This window comes from Colias philodice, chromosome 2 (assembly GCF_061535455.1).
Source record: "Colias philodice isolate Cphi_HAF_F1 chromosome 2, ilColPhil1 Martin Lab GWU primary, whole genome shotgun sequence".
Classification (NCBI taxonomy): Eukaryota; Metazoa; Arthropoda; class Insecta; order Lepidoptera; family Pieridae; genus Colias; species Colias philodice.
In genome coordinates, this window is record NC_143087.1 from 12999147 (window position 1) to 13015966 (window position 16820).

The following is a 16820-nucleotide window of genomic DNA, read 5'->3' on the forward strand; positions in this document are numbered from 1 at the left end:
GTATAAGTACATAGTTTAATATTTGCAGTATATGTGAATCCAATCATATCAGTTGATATTTTTGCGTGAATAAGAAACAAGCTTTTCATCCTTACAAACATTGGCATTGTTGTTAAGCCCACTGCAATTAACATTAACGTAACATTCCAAGTACCTACTACTTAATCAGTGTATTTATCTCAAAATCAATTTCCTTTAAGCATCCCAAAATCATCAAGCCCATTATTAAATGCAAAACTTCATATCCTTTCTAATATATAATAATAAATCGTTGGCATGTATTCAATTTACCTACAGCGAAGACTAATAACAATGAATGCTATGGTAATATCGCAAAAAAGCCATAATTTAAGGATTTACAAGCGCTTTGTTAAATTATTGGCTATTAAGACGTTTAACCGTGACCTGCGAGTCAAGGCAATCTAGGTTAGCCGTCTCTCGTTTCATTACGAATTAACTTAATTGAAATGGTTTAACTTGAGATTTACGTGACGCTTTTGTTGATGGAGATTTATTAATGACGTTTATTATGTTTACGAGCAGTGCTGGTTTAGCGGTTAATTTAATTGTTCGAAAGTTGATATGTGTGTGGAAAGAATGTTAAATTTTCATTTTTAATTAAATATCCAAATCACCGTTGCTTGTAGATATCATGTCCTGTAAAAGAAAACATTGTGCTGATGTCACGATGTTCAAGGATCAAAAAGTAGAGTTTATATTGAGTGATAGAGATAGTATAATCTTCTTTCTCTTAATATCCTCTTAATATTGCTCCTGAAAGAAAATTCTACATATTTTTCCAGTTTGAAGTAAAATAATTTTAATTTTTGTCTGCATCGAAATGCAGTAAAATCCGTTTTCCCACTACATTCCACTAACTTTTTCAGACTTCAAGCATTCCCGTGTTACAAGTAAACAAACAAACAAAGATAGCACTGTTGCAGTTTGCACATAGACGCAGGATGGCGAATAAAGGTATGTTGTTCTTGCTATAATTCAATAAGTGCGCGTAAAAGACTCATTCATATGTCCCGCTCAACCGTGACCTGGGAAGGGCTGTCACACGATGAATATTTTTTATTAAAAATTTGTGTTATGTGGTAGTTGTAATTTGAAAATTATGCTTCTTGATTTTAAATACATGCTGCTCTTAGGTTTATAAATTACTTTTAAAAATATATATTTAGGTCTACTGTGCTAATACGAATAAGTAATAAAAATCTTGTGAGTTTTTTCACGAAAAGCATAGTATGTTACGCGACAAATGTTTAAGTTAAGTATATTTTTTACTTCATGACAATGAAATTATTGAAAACATTTAGAACACTGCCAATCCCCGTTGTGTAATCACTTTTGCATCGCAGCCCTACTCGAGGTCAGATGGGGTCACGGTGATTTTAAAGTAATCACACAACAAAGGAGCGATCCGATGGATAAGCGAGAAAAAATGGTACAGGACCTCTTGACGTGAGGTCGTCGGCCCACTGGGATCAATGCTGGCTTTGTGAGGAATTCACGAATTATTTGGAAAAGATGTACTATTTTTGAAGATTTTTAAGGTCTTTCAAACAATCTTACTGGAAAAACAATTGTTTTTTTTTTGTAATTTTGGTTAGAAATATAAAATGAATCATCTAATGTACAACTAGTTTTTTTTAAATCGCTATATTATAAAGTTATTAGGGACCACCGGTTCGAAACGCAGCCTCTGTTGAGAAGAGCACAAAACTCTATATTTTAAAACAGTTGTTTTATGAATGAAATATCTGAAAGCAGTATAGAATTTGAGGGATCAAAACCAGAAATTTATAGTTTAATAAAGGACGTACCTATACGAAAGCAGTATAGAATTAAAGGACAGAATTAATGTTTTAATCCAACAACTTCAACATTAAATTTAGCTATAAAGATGTACAGTATAATTACGGTTATCACACAACAAAATATATCAACATTGTAATTGAGTTATGACATCATTTACAAGTAATAAAGTTTATCAAAAGCGTGGGCTGGGTAAAGCTTGCGTTTCATGACTTTGATCTTAGACTGGATCGATATCTTACTTATAGAGTAAAATTGTGAAAGATAGTATATTAATTAGTGTGCTTTTGATGTAAATTAAAGAAGACGCATTTATTTAGAATCTCTTATAATATAATATGCATGTGAAAATCCCGTCAAAATCTAGGAAAGCGGGTGCATCAAAAATTTGACTTTTTCACTTATACCACAATACCACAAGAGCTTCAAAATTATCGGGTATTTTCCGATAGGTCCGTTGCAAACAAATGTAGGAGTTTTTCAGGTTAAAATCACGAGCGCGAAGCGCGAGTGATTTTTCCTGAAAAACTTGACGACTTTATTTGTTTGCAGGGAACCTTGAGGGAAATGCCAGATAATTTTGAAGCTCGTGTGATATTCGGGAGATTATTTTTCCGTCCCAAATGTCGGCCAATAATTTCACAATTGAATTGAACCTGTCAGTTTGACGTCAACGACCAGAGAAAATTTTCAAAAAATTATCAGTGGTATGACGTCGAATGGTGCAATTCTATTGGTCGATATTTGGGTCGGAAAAATAATCACTGTTATTTTGACATTATACTGAGACAACCTTACACGAGTATTATAACACACTTGAAGTATAAATGACTAGATCTCAGCATAGTTTACATTGTGTCATAGGGACACGTGTATCTTGTATAATTAACTGTATTTTAAAGATGTTTAATCATTATCTTATTTAGAGCAGGAGTAATTATGGTTTTAACTCTGTTTTTCCTAAAGGAAAAAGAAAGACATCTACATGCTTCTAAGTACACATTTCACAAAAGCATACTATAATAATGGGAATTCGTTTTCTGTTGTAATTATCATACTTTTTACTTTTGCAATTTATTTACTACATTTCTTATGAGATGTCCTTAATTAACCAGAAAAAATAGATAAATTATGCCTTATTAGAAGATGTAGTCCTCACACCACAAGTATACAGTAAGATCAGCTACCAAACTAATCGACACACCAATATGTTGAAACAATGCATCACTAGTGATGTGCTGTATCGATAAATAGTGCCGTTGAATCGTTTACTCGGCTCGGCCAGCGGCTGGTCGCACCGGTTTTGCTACGAGTGAATTATAGGGCTGCCCACATTTTGTTCTACTTTTTGCACTCAATTTAAGGTAATAGTATCAGTGCTGTAATAATTCTCTGAGATGTTGTTTTGCATTTTTATTAATATGTGCACGTGCACTTAAGCCTTTTTAACACGCTATTTTATATCGTGTTTTATTTGTCAGGTTTGTACAGCTCAATATAATATTACCTTCACCTAGCATTGTTGTTTAAACTTTGCTATGGGTCTGTTCATAACCTTACTTACTAATGGAAAACGACTTGAAATAGAAAATATGAATAAATTCATCCATTTAAATTAATAATTGACACATGTATAAAAAAAATGTTGTGTGGTTTTATGAAACCACGGTAAAAGTGAAACTGTTCGAACGGTTCCAAACACTGCTTTGTGTAGCGCATGTCGTGTGACGGTCGGCTGCCGAGTAGATACCTACTCGGCAGCTACACAGACCAAAAAGTTTGAGACGATGTAATAAAAGTTTCACTTTAAAAATAATGCCATGAAAAAGTAAAAAAAATGCGCAAATTTCATTAACGTGGCAACCCTTTGTATTTCCGTAAACAATATGTTGGATAAATATCGAATTTACAAAACGATTTTATATTTTCTCATCATCAGACACGATCACACCTTTTTATGTAAAACCTAAATCATAGAACGTTAAGTTAATATTCGTGGTAACTTTTTTATGTGCAATAAATACATAAGAGGATTTACCGTGGGAACCACATTGATTTATGTTTAAAGGCGAGAGGCTGTGTTTAGTTCACTTTCAATTATTAGGCTAAAAGCTTAACCTTTGCTATTTCCGTAAGTTACTAGATACTGACTTAAGATAGCTTAGTATTGAAGAGGAAAGGAGATTAAGTATAATTTAAGCGATGTTTGTGATATTATTTGGAAGCACGTATGTAACTGGCTGACATAGTGAACTTTGAAATGTATCTAATAATTTAATTAAATTATTTAGATGTTTAGAAAGTAACTATAGGTAAAAAAATGACTTAAAATAATTAATTAGCCTGTTAAATATTATGTAGGTACCTACTTCTACACTGCCGCGCTCTTATGAGCAGTTATAATGGTTTCTATATTATTTTATTTTAGCTATGTATATTTTTTATTATCATGTTTTTGGTTATCAAATATAAAGATACGAAAGCAAATATAACTGGGCTCTTACATTAGATTACTATAATCTAATTGCTAAATTAAGAAATAGGCATACATAAACCGGGCACCAATAAAAAACAATGTAATGATTTCATCACCTAGAATAATAAGTGTGCTTTTAAAAATCAATTAATTATTGTATTCAAGCTGTTCATCAATTTCGACACTCGCGTCAGTACAAAACGTATAAGGAAGTCAAGAAATGTCGGTATCTCCAAAAATATATTTTGATTCATACCAAATACATCCAAACTAGTTTTTGTTCTCGTGTAGTAAAAAATAGTTTCGCGAGCCGAATGTGAATGATATTTTTATTATTTTTTATTCGTATTGTAATTAATTGTTTAGTTTCTTGGTAACGATTTGAGGTCTGTCATAAAATAATGGTACTTGATTGATGTTAATGTATCTATATTCGAGTAATTAATTACTAAGTAATTAATTTAAATTATTGAACACTTTTAACCGAGGATTTGTTAAGGTTTAAACTTAAGATTATGCGTATTATTCCTATACGTATTATTTCGGTAGGTAGTCTGTATAACCTTAGGGGACTGAACAAATTTTTACGTGTAAGATATTAGACAGTATAAATTTCTAAAGTAGGTATATAATTCCAAATGATATTAAATAAAAATAAATAAATATAAATATTTCAGGACAATTTTCACACACGGCACGATCTGATCCCATATTAGGCTTTCGCTTGTGTTATGGAAACCAGATGGCTGATAAACATACATATATAATTTTAAATAAATACTTATATGGATATTATGTAACACCCAGACACAGAGCAAACATCTATGTTCATCACACAAATATTTACCAACATCCTCTCTAATAGCCAAATGATTGTATAGTATACATCAATATTTTGTTATATGAACTTCAGCTGGTGTTTATACTGGTCAGTAGTTTTAAGACAGGTACATATATTTACATATCATGAAAAAAGATACGGTGCTGCTTTCTTCAGTCTCGTATACGACATAGACTAAGTCGCGGGCTTCAGCTAGTTTATAATAAAATGCACGACCCGCCTATTCAATGGATGAGGTCACAGCTTATCTAAACCCCGTTCTAATAACCTCGTCTGAATTATCAAGCCAGTATGAATGATTTTGGCAGCGGCACAAATACTTGGGGTCAACGACCGGTGGACAGATAGCAAGATCTTATATAGGGCTGCCTTAAGATACAAGAAAAGAACAAGCTTCTTTGAAAGAGATAGATATTGTTTCAGTAATAATTCCGACTAACGATTTGAAAAACCTACTAAAATTAGGACAAAAAGGGGCTCATTGATGCTTTAAAGGCATCAGTTTGAATCTAAAACTAGCCTTATTTTATTGTATACGATTTTATACTGGTCCCATTGCCAACATTTAGAAAACATTTTTCATCAAATTCATATTCACTTAATAAAAGAGTGCCATGATCATCTCGATCTTTTATAGACTCTTAAGTTGAAAGCTGTGCTTAAGGTAACAAGAGCGCGTACGTGACAACCCTAAATCACGGCTCGAATATGTAAAGGTCGATATGGATTCTGGAACATAATTTGCTTTTTGATTCGCGTAAAAAATCGTTCCTGTAATGCGGGTACAGTCGCGGTTATTTATGGCAAATTATGAAAATCTTTTAAGTTTTCTTTGAAGATACTAACTACATTTTTTTTCAAATATTCTTATATTACTTTTAGTTTCCTTTTCAAATAAATTAATAAATAATAATGTATACTCGCGTAGAATATACAATATAATTTTGAATATTTGTATCGTATATTTATAAATTATTTTGGGTTCTCCGCACGGCGGATATAAAGGAAAATCTAAAAATGTAGGCTGAAACAAATTTTTAAGATTATTAAAGTTGTTTATAATGGACGATCTCTACCTACGCACTATTAATAAATGTGTTTAAAATTTATTAAAACGCAGTAGGTATATGAAGTGATTATAAATGCATATTTAAATCCTTTGCCCTTAAGGATTTTCTTTATATTTATCTATTGTCAAAACTACAAGAATTTTCGTTGATTGTATTTATTGTCTCATACTAATTCTGAATAAGGCAAACAAATTGCGCCTGTAATAAAAATTTTATCATAAAAGATTTCGTGCATGACTGTACCAAAAAATTAACATAAAAATCGTTTTTCGTGCGATAAGCTCATAAAAATACGAGTTTACGTTGTTTTAGAAGTTTCATTCATTTAGATTGTTCCGCTTTTGGTAAAAAAATATTATTTTGCGATAAAATTTATTGTTGTTTTGTAAATCGTTATGTATATTTTTAAACACTTGAAAGTTGTTTTTATGATAACATGAGGAGTCAGTTTTGTAATATTAGTAATTTGACACGTTTTTCACAGTCAATCAGAAAAAGACATGTTTTACAATGTACTTATATTATTTCAGCCACTATCAATAGAAAATGGTCGAAACTTTGTCGTCGTAAAAAAAAGTTACGTGAAAGTAGCTTCGAGTTGAAGGAACAATACGACTGGATTAGTATATTTAATATTATTATCGCGTTTTATTTAGTACGAACGGAAGTCGGAAGCTCTGCGTAGTACAATTATTGGCATTATCATATCTCTATACTAATACGATGTGGGTCATCTTACGTACGTAATTCAGAGTATTGCTTCGCACGTGTCGTGATGATATCTATACTAATATTATAAAGAGGAAAGGTTTGTATGTATGTATGTATGGTTTTCACGCATAAACTACTGGACCGATTTTGATGAAATTTGGCACAGACAATCTTTAGACCCTGAGAAAGAACATAGGCTACCTTTTATTGCGAAATATGTACCCTGGGCGAAGCCGGGGCGGACCGCTAGTAGAATATATAGTTGTTTTTTTGTATTTACATGAAGATATTTTAGAGCTTTCCTATCTGTAATACATATCAGATAATATAATTTTGTTTAAAAAGCATTTAAATGTATGTTTTATAAAGATATGCGATACAGAATACAGGTGAAAAGCTTATAGAGAAAGCTCAAATTTTGATTGTAAACTGATCCTAGTTAGTATTTTTTGCTAAGGTGGCATTTCATATTCTATTCAATGAGCGGATCAAAATATTTTTTCGTCGACATTCCTTCACAGCATTCAAATAAATGTCCAAGGATAGAATCGATACAAAGTAACATGTTTTTAATAAAATAAATGTTAGATTGGCTTGAATTACAGAGTAATACAGTAATCAAGATACCAATGTAATGATACATCTGCAACTAGTTATGAAGACATACTGACTAATCTGAAAACACTCATTACTCTGTGCTTTGATAACTGTAATTTTAAAATTATAAGGACAACGTGGATTTTAGTTTTATGCTAGTGAAATACTATGACTCTCATTGGGATTAATCATTCACAAAACTAAGCTAACTTTAATTTAGCTTTTAGGAGCGTATTAAGATAAAACTTGTATCAAATTCTGTTCAGTTCGCATTTTCTGTAGTAGTTTTTTGAGGGATATGCAAACAAACAGATTCAATTTTTAAGCTTTTAGTTTTGGTTGCCATCGTTTTTAGCCATGACGTACCTATCTCATAAAATAAATTATTTTTAATGTATGTCTGAGAATTGTAAACCAAACCAAAATTTGCTTAAATATTATTTTTATTGACTTTTAAAAATAACTGATTCTTTAATAATATCTAATTAATTATTTTTACTCAATTTTTGCTCTTGTAGTTTTGATAATATAACAAACGAAAGAAAAACCAATAAACCTTAATAGTTAACACCAATAAGTTGTAAAATTTGAGTTAAATTTCCCACGCTATTGTTTTTGTTGCGTTCAATTCGGAATGCTCGACTAAATTACAGCTTTTAATGTTGTAAAAAATCTATCCAAGTAAATGACAAGGCTGTTCAGTCTAATGGTGTTATGAAGGTATATTTTAATTGTTTTTACACGATTTAACGAACATTTTTTATAATTTTAACGTTTTTAGTTGCAAAAGTACACAATTCCAAAATCTCGTAAGATTAAAAATATACTTCATAATTTAAATCCTCGCATGTCATAATGATAACATAAATTGTTATTTTTTACTTTATTATGCTATTTTGACTGATGTAGAGTTCGATGTTAGTACTTATTTTTCTTTCCTGAAATTGATTGTGAAATAATAATATGTTTGTTTATCAAGACTCATCTACCATATCACTCTATATGATGATATTTATTTCTACCTAGACTAGCCTAGATTGATCCATACACATGTAGAGTCGTCAGTATAGAGATGTTTCGAGTGATACGCTCGATAGCAATATATTCTATTCTTCAATGACACTTGACATAGTAATGCAGTCGTGAATGTTATTTCCAATGAGTTGAGAATTTCCTTAAATGTATCTATGCATTATCTTATAAACTGATACTTGTGTTTAATTGTTGGCTCTAGGAAATAGCCTATTTTTATTTCTGTCTTAAAAATATTTGTGACATCCAACTATTAAAATAATTATCTCTAAACGTACCATGCTTCAACCCGTACCAAGTTTTATGGAAGGGCTGATACTTCCGCGTGGTAAGGGTCGGTCGCGGCCGTCTCTGCGGCGCGCACGAGGCCGCGCAGCACAACATATAGAATCTCTTATCTCTTATCTTCTCTGCTGCTTTTAATCTCTCCCTGGCCAACCTCCCAGCGCACCGCCTAGGTCCTGCCCCCTCCACCACCACAACCAACGCAGCCAAAAGAAATAACCACCGCATTTTAGGGGCACATCACTCACACTATCCACTCGACATCATGTCAAGATATGCACATCACTATTTTTATCCGATCCGGGTTACGGTTGAACATTTATTGTAATATCAATTTTTCACAAGTTTACTATTAAATGGAGTAATTAAAACACCCTGTATATTAGTGTTAACTAAGTCGCCGCGATCTCGTCAGGAAAAATAGAACGAGCGGCACGTGCGCTCCCTCCGCCAGTCTGCTCATGACTGGATCACCACTTACCACGCTTGTACCAACTACCAGTCCCAGGTTAAACTTTTTAACCGACCCAATTGACGATTTTATTAAGTGTCAAACTCGTTTATATTATGTAGGGACAACAGTTACACTAATTGGAGCGGCCGCTTGCAAATTCCTTCGCTGATAATGCAGCGGAATCACGTGTGCATGTGGGGACTATGTGTGTATGCGCGTACAGTTAAATGAATGAAGTCGTCATGTATTTGTTGAATGAGAACACATTTTGTAATAAAGGAACACTCTGTATCACTTACGATGTATTTAGTGTAGGCACCTTATATAAATTTATATGTATGTTTGTTACTTTTGAGATTGCGATTTCAATTATTTTGTCTTTTGAAAATATCTCTAAAATCTAAATACTTGCAAGAAAATAAATTGTCATCTTACGTTTATACCAAAACTAATTACTATTATAACTACGAACTTTTTAATAATGTACCTACTTATTCAAGCTAAGTGAGCTTTTGCAAGAGCTTTTAAATATCCTTTTTTTTACCAAAAATGGCAATGTAGTTCGTGAATGTTACAAATTTCTAACGATTCTATAATTTTGATCCAAAATATTGATCAATATACCAACATATATGAAGATGGTTGGTATTTATATCATACCTTTATCACCAATTTAAATTACACAGAGTATATCGCGTGTTTAATTTATTATTATTAATACAAAGAGCTTTTAAATTGAGCTTTATTAAGTTGTTTGGTTTGAATCTGTCACTTTTCGATTCAATTAAATTTAGGGTCAAGTAAGTTGACTCAAATAATGTCATCATTTGTTGAATCTTGAACAAATTTTTATATTAATTAGTAGAAAAATAAGTGTAATTAAATGCTATTTGCATAATACATTGTACAAACTCCAATTAAATTTTCAGCAGCAACACACATTATTTTAGATATTTGTCCGAAATTATGGGTAAGCCGAAAAAAATATCGATTTAATTCCGCCCTGAACTTTTATTTCTAACATTTACGTCACGATTCTAAGGCATGTCTGTTTGTCCACTAATTAGTCGGTATCTCCTCAACTGATTGATAACATTTGATAAGGGGTGGGTGGCCGACCACCTGTCGTTCGTCGTGATAAAAGTGCGCGGAACAAGCCTTATCATTAAAGTTTTATCGCAAATTGCTTAGCCAGTATGTACTGAGATTTTTAGAGAAAACTTTTGGTCGTAGTTACATTAATATTACGTATATATTTTTTAGGAGCTGTCTTTACTTTAGGAAATTAGATTAAGAACGACAGACGAGACCAAATCTTTGGCGTAATCATCATACTTAATGATTATTTTTTTTTTCATATCTCATAATTTTAAAATATGTAATTTATGGAAATATATATAAACCTTATTCACTCAAGCTAAAATTATAAAAAAAAATTAACGTTTATTTTCTTACGATTTAATTCCATTATCGTCCATAACCGAAGTGATTTTCAATTTGATTTTAGACATGTAAAATATATACAAAAAATAAAAACTTAATATGTAGGCTCTACATGTTTTTCCAACCCAGGCGAAGCTGGGAGAAGCGGCTTGTGAAATATAATTCATCATTACTATAACGTTTGGATACTAACTACAAAGTATTTTTTTACCCAAAAAGGATAAAATAACATCGCGAAACATATCCTTGAAAACTGCTGAAATCCGAGCAGTACATAATACAACCAACGACCGTGAACCACTCGACAATTTTGAGTAATCACGCCAGTAACTCAATACTCGTCTAGTAAGGATAATACTTCAGGAAGTCGTGTTTTACATTTATTAACCAACCGGGAGAAAGAGGGTAATGTTATTCGAGTATAAAGAGTTTGGAAGGTCATGAGTTTCAGGTTTCTGTTTCATGAATTTACGTGAAATAAAAACTACACAATACATTTTTATTGTGATTGTTTTAAAATTTATAAATATAGGTAGGTAGTATATAAAATTATATACTACGGTATTTATAATAGGTAGTACATACATAAAATTATTACTATACAATTTATATACATATGAAATTATGTGTGATTTTGGAACATATTTAGGTATCTCATACCTTCGGGCATTTTTGTCTCACTTTTCAAACGAAGCCAGGGCCTAAAGCTAGTCAATAAAACCAGTGTTAGTACAAACCTCGTTCATACTACTAACTGGAACCATACGATTAGACACTTAGATACCCTGCATTGTTTCTCTAACGAAGAATGTTAATTAGCGATTCTAATGTTCCTAATAAATTTATTGTTAATTAGTAATTCGTAATTAGCTATGAATACCTTCTAATTGCATGTCAAGGAATTTTAACTGGGTTTCGGGAGCGCTTTGGTATTATTTAATTACGTATTTCATATCTTTTAATTTGACTGACCGGGTGGCTTGGTTGGTAGTGACCCTGCCTTCCATGCCAGCAGTCGTGGGTTCGATTTCCACCCAGGGCAAATATTTGTGTGATGAACATAAATGTTTGCTCTGTGTCTGGGTGTTAATTATCTATATCAGTATTTATTTAAAATTATATATGTATGTTTATCAGCCTTCTAGTATCCATAACACATCATATCGTGCTGTGTGTGAAAATTGTCCTGAAATGTTTATCTTCTATAATATAAAAATGAATCCCAAAATGTGTTGGTAAGCGCATAACTTGAGAACGGCTGAACCGATTTCGTTAATTCTTTTTTTATTATATTCCTTGAAGTACGAGGATGGTTCTTACGTAGAGAAAACGTAAATATGTACCACGGGCGAAGCCGGGGCGGACTGCTAGTTTATTTATATATATTAATTCAATTTAAAATATATGAGAAAAGGGGAATTCCGTAAGTAGGTAGGACGTATGTGTGAGTTACCTCCGGAATCCTTACACCAGTTAATTTTATTTTGATTAATCTTATCTAGTCTATCAAAATGAAAAAAAATCAAACATACAAAACTTTGAATAGAAGAATGAGTACTTCTTCGAGACCTTTCTTAAGATTTATTACTATAACAAATTCAGAACTTAAAATAATAGTACAAGTAGATAATAAGACGATATCAAGCGCTACTTCAAACAGATTATTAATTAGGTTCTATAACGGTTGTTGCGTAAATAATTTATCAAAGAGCGATACTAATGAGTTGGTTATAAATCTAGGGACGCTAATAATAGCCTGGAGCGTAGCGCGTACTAGACTTGCAGGCGACTAACTTGAAACCTATTTAACAGTTAATTCTTGTTAGTAATCACATTTGATGTTGGCTGTAGGTTGTGTTGTGGTGAATAAAGTATGATTTGATAATATAGTAAACTTATGAATGGAGGTGTGTATGTGCTTCGGATGAAGTGATTTCGATAAAAGATCGGCTGAATAGGTAGCGTAACAGCGTTGGACGCAACGTTGGACCTAAAGGTTAACATTAATTCAAAAATTTCTAGTACTTCTTTCTTCTTCATATATTTTAATAAGCAACCATACTTAAGATGTTGAGAAATTTTGAAGAAATAAGTCATTAATATATATTTTAATATTATCTGTCTAATTCTAATTTATCCGCTTTATGATAGCATTATAATGCACTTTTGATATTATTTTTAGCGCCTGAATAAAAATTGTCGATAATTTTAATGCGCCTAACATAATTTGTTGGGTTAATTTGCGTGTCCATGATAATGACAAAATCGTTTCAGTAACTACCAAGTTTAACCTGAATAAACAAAATCACTCTAAAGTACTCTGACTCTGACATAGTTGCAAGCTTATTTTTCATATCTTAATAACTGCATTTTGCATTACAATGTTCATTGTTACAACGCTCGGTCTATAAATTTATAAGAACAAATAAAGACGCAACCCAGAGGTTTATAAATTTGAGCATTTGATACACAAGCAGGCATGTTTATTGTTGTATTCGTTATTTACGGTGTAAGTGCTAAGTGTGAGCATAATGTAAGGGGTGAGGAATTATTTATGTTTTTGATTATGTTGTTGGATGATTTGCTATTTATAATATACATAAAGTAATACATAAAATAAACATAAAGTAATACTTTATAGCACGATGTTCAAATTAGGTGAGTAGAAGAGTAGATGAACATTTTTATTTACTTATGCGGGCTGGCTGAATAATTTTATGAATGCTGCTTATGTCAATGTTAGACTTTTAATTTTTTAGCATTTGTTAAAAAACACGGATCGTAGGTAGGTATCTAGAAGGAATACGGGAAGAAGAAATGTATAGAGTAAATAGGTAGAGTGGTACAGATTTGAAAATGTCTTTCCTTAGATGTATCGAAATTAAAACACTTCTTCAAAGCCATCGCTATAATAATGAAAACTGCTAATTATAACACAATATGTTTCGTTGTAGTTACCCAAAACAGTTCTATATCCTATGCAAGACGAAGCCAGCGGCCAGCTAGACATAATAGATCAAAAACCGGATGCCAAAGGTTCAAGATCATGCAAAATAACTTAGGTCTAACCTAGACCGGCCCCAGGCGGCTCCTTGGTGGCCCCACATTACGTAAATTGCGCACTGCCACGCAATTTTGTTATTACTAAACAATTGTGATGGCTCAATGTGTGTTGTATTGATGTTTGTTTTATATTGTTGAACTAGTTTGCGCCCGCGGCGCGCGTGGTCTTCGTAATCGCGTATCGTATAAAGCCATTTGTATCGAAGTATCATGTGCAGTTTTATATTTTCCTTGTATTGTTTTGTTTTATAATTACTTTCATATTTATCCAACTGAAGCAGTAGCCACCTGAAAACGTATCATGCTTATAATATCTATTACGGTAAAAAGATATGAACAAATATGATATGAACAATAAACTTTATTTGTTAGATAAATGTTGCTCTCCCAATTAATTATAAATAACTTAGCTAATAGCTTAACTAACATCTGCTTTAGCTGTTCGGTCAAAATAGGCATTTTAAATAGCAAAATTTATCGTAGAGCCAAATTGGTGAAGAGCTCAGGTTTACGATCGATTACAAATAAAGTTTTAAAAGTCTTTCAGTAAATTTTTTATATGATAAAATATGATATAAGTAAAAAAATTTACCACATTCATTTCGAAATAATTATTTCGAAATCTCATCAGTCACACACACACCTAACTACATCATGTTATAGAAAAAGTATATACATACTTACCATAACATTACCATGATATCATTCTTCTCCATAGATGCTGCTTTCCGAATCGGTGGTAAATGTTAAAAATACTTATGTAATGACGATTCAAAAGTGCTACTAAATAGTAGTCTAATTGAATAAATGAATGTTTGAGTTTGAATTATACACCACACGAATTTCCAAATATTTGTAACTCACACGAGTCCTAAATATAACATACCATGGCAAAAAACATCGGTTCAACAAAGTCAATTTAAAAGTTAATAAAAGTGGAACTTTAGTGCTTTATATCAAAGTCGAAAACTATCAAATGCGTTTCCATCAAGAGCTACATACAAAGTATAAATTATGCACTCACCTTTACAGCCATCAGCACTCAGATCCCAGTACTCCAACCGACAAGAATCACAACGGGGCGGTTCCGCTCCCTCTGAGCACGCACACCGACCGCTAGCGGGGTCGCACGCGCCGCTTAGCGCAGCAACGCCGCACCGGCAAGCTGGACAACCGGCTTCCACGTCTATGTGTGTGTAGTAAATATTATGATATAAGATCGAAAAACTGAATTAAGGAAAGTGTAAAAATTCTGCTTTCAACTAAGAGGATGATCGATGAACTATTATAATGAAATTATTATAACGAAATTATTAACGTATTCGTATTAATAACTGCAAGAATCATCTATTACCCCACCAAATACGATTACCTATTATTAACCTTTAAACTTTAAAACAATCCATATTTTGTAATTGCATAAGCGAAAGCACCACGCGTAATCAAAACATAAAATATTTAGTACTATATTTTATTTGTAAACTAAAAAGTATATTAAAAGTTCTCTTCATAAAAAACTTAAATATGTATTATTAACAAAATTACCCCCATATCCAGTAGAGCAGCTGTCACACGCTCGGCCCGTCCAGTTGGGTGCGCAGGCGCATGCGCCGGTGCGCACATCACACGCGCTCGAGAGCGCTCCACGCCCGCACTCGCACGGCAAGCACGCACCCCCCTCAACCAAGGAGTAGTAGCCCTCCTGTGGTGGATAAGTAATTTTTAAACATACAATAAGATATTTTGTAAGGACTAGTAAATAGTGTATTATTTATTCATCCATCTGTTATATAATAATAGATATACTTTTGTTACATTACTGATTAGATAATCGATATTTTGTAACACTAGAAGATTACTATTATAATTCTTCTAGTTTGATCGATTTCTTTAATAAAGTTATGTCATAACAGACGGACACATTCTGACAGACGGGTAGAATTTTACACTTAGACAAATTTTCATGAACAACAAAGGTTAATATTTCATACATGAAAACAGATGGCAATACCTGGCATTGATCGCAGGTCTCGCCCTCCGTGTGCGGCGGGCATACGAGGCACGCTCCGGTTTCCGCATTGCACGGCCCCCCGCCACATGCGCAGGGGACACACGATCCGCCTGTGGTCGTGGGTGACCCCCAGTAGCCGGAGTCACAGCTAGAGAATAAAGTGATGACAAAATTAATATATGTTGTATGATCAGCTGCTGACGTGGGACGCACCTTGGGTTTTCAGAATCTGGTAAATATTAATAAATAACGTCAAAATGTAATCGTATTAATTTATACTTTTAAGGTGCTTATAAAAAAAAACTAATACGTGTATGTAGTCCTCTTGAAAAAAAAGACATGTGAGATAGCTGTTAGCATGATAGAGACGAATTTTGAAACAAGTAATAAAAAATAAGAGCGAAAAATATATTATTTGAAAAAAATTACATGCTCTTTAGAATAGCATGATATCAAAATGATTTAATTAATAAAACAATTAAAAAAAAGAGCTTATAACAGTTACTTACCTTTCACAATGATCCCCGGTATACCCATCCGGACACTGTGTACAAACGAACTCGTCTCCCTCAGCACCAGCGAGCGCACAGTTTGGACTGAAGTTATTACTAGCTTCGTATAGTGGGCAGGCGCAGGGCTTGCAGCCACCCTATGAAGAAAGAAATATAGCTTTTATATTCTGTTCTGGCTAAGGTTAACAAATATATACCTATAACAAAAAGTTAAACTGAGAGAGCGCAATTATATATTTTAAACAATTTAAGTTAACTTTCATTTCTGAATGAAATTATGTGATTACATACCGTCACTGGGTTCCCATAATGACCCGGAAGACAGCGCTCGCAATGCGGCCCAGTTGTGTTGTGTTGACATTCTCCACACGGACCGTCAACTAAAAAGCAAATTTAAAAAGTAATGATACTAAAATTATTTTTTAAACTTTTTTCTGGCATTCCGTTTTATGGATAATGCAAAGTAAAATTTCAAAAAGAAAATCTGGTAGTAAGCTGACTCTA

General features: G+C 32.7%; 1 protein-coding gene across 1 annotated transcript in view; it reads right to left on the minus strand.

The window, feature by feature from the left end:
- The window catches only part of wb (wing blister), a 140556-nt gene that overhangs the window by 66300 nt on the left and 57436 nt on the right, over positions 1-16820 (minus strand). The window contains exons 15-19 of the mRNA XM_089709468.1: positions 16608-16696; positions 16314-16453; positions 15805-15952; positions 15339-15495; positions 14818-14979 (exon numbers count right to left, since the gene is read on the minus strand). Coding sequence (XP_089565594.1) covers positions 14818-14979; positions 15339-15495; positions 15805-15952; positions 16314-16453; positions 16608-16696 — 696 coding nt within the window. The remainder of the gene's footprint in view (positions 1-14817; positions 14980-15338; positions 15496-15804; positions 15953-16313; positions 16454-16607; positions 16697-16820) is intronic.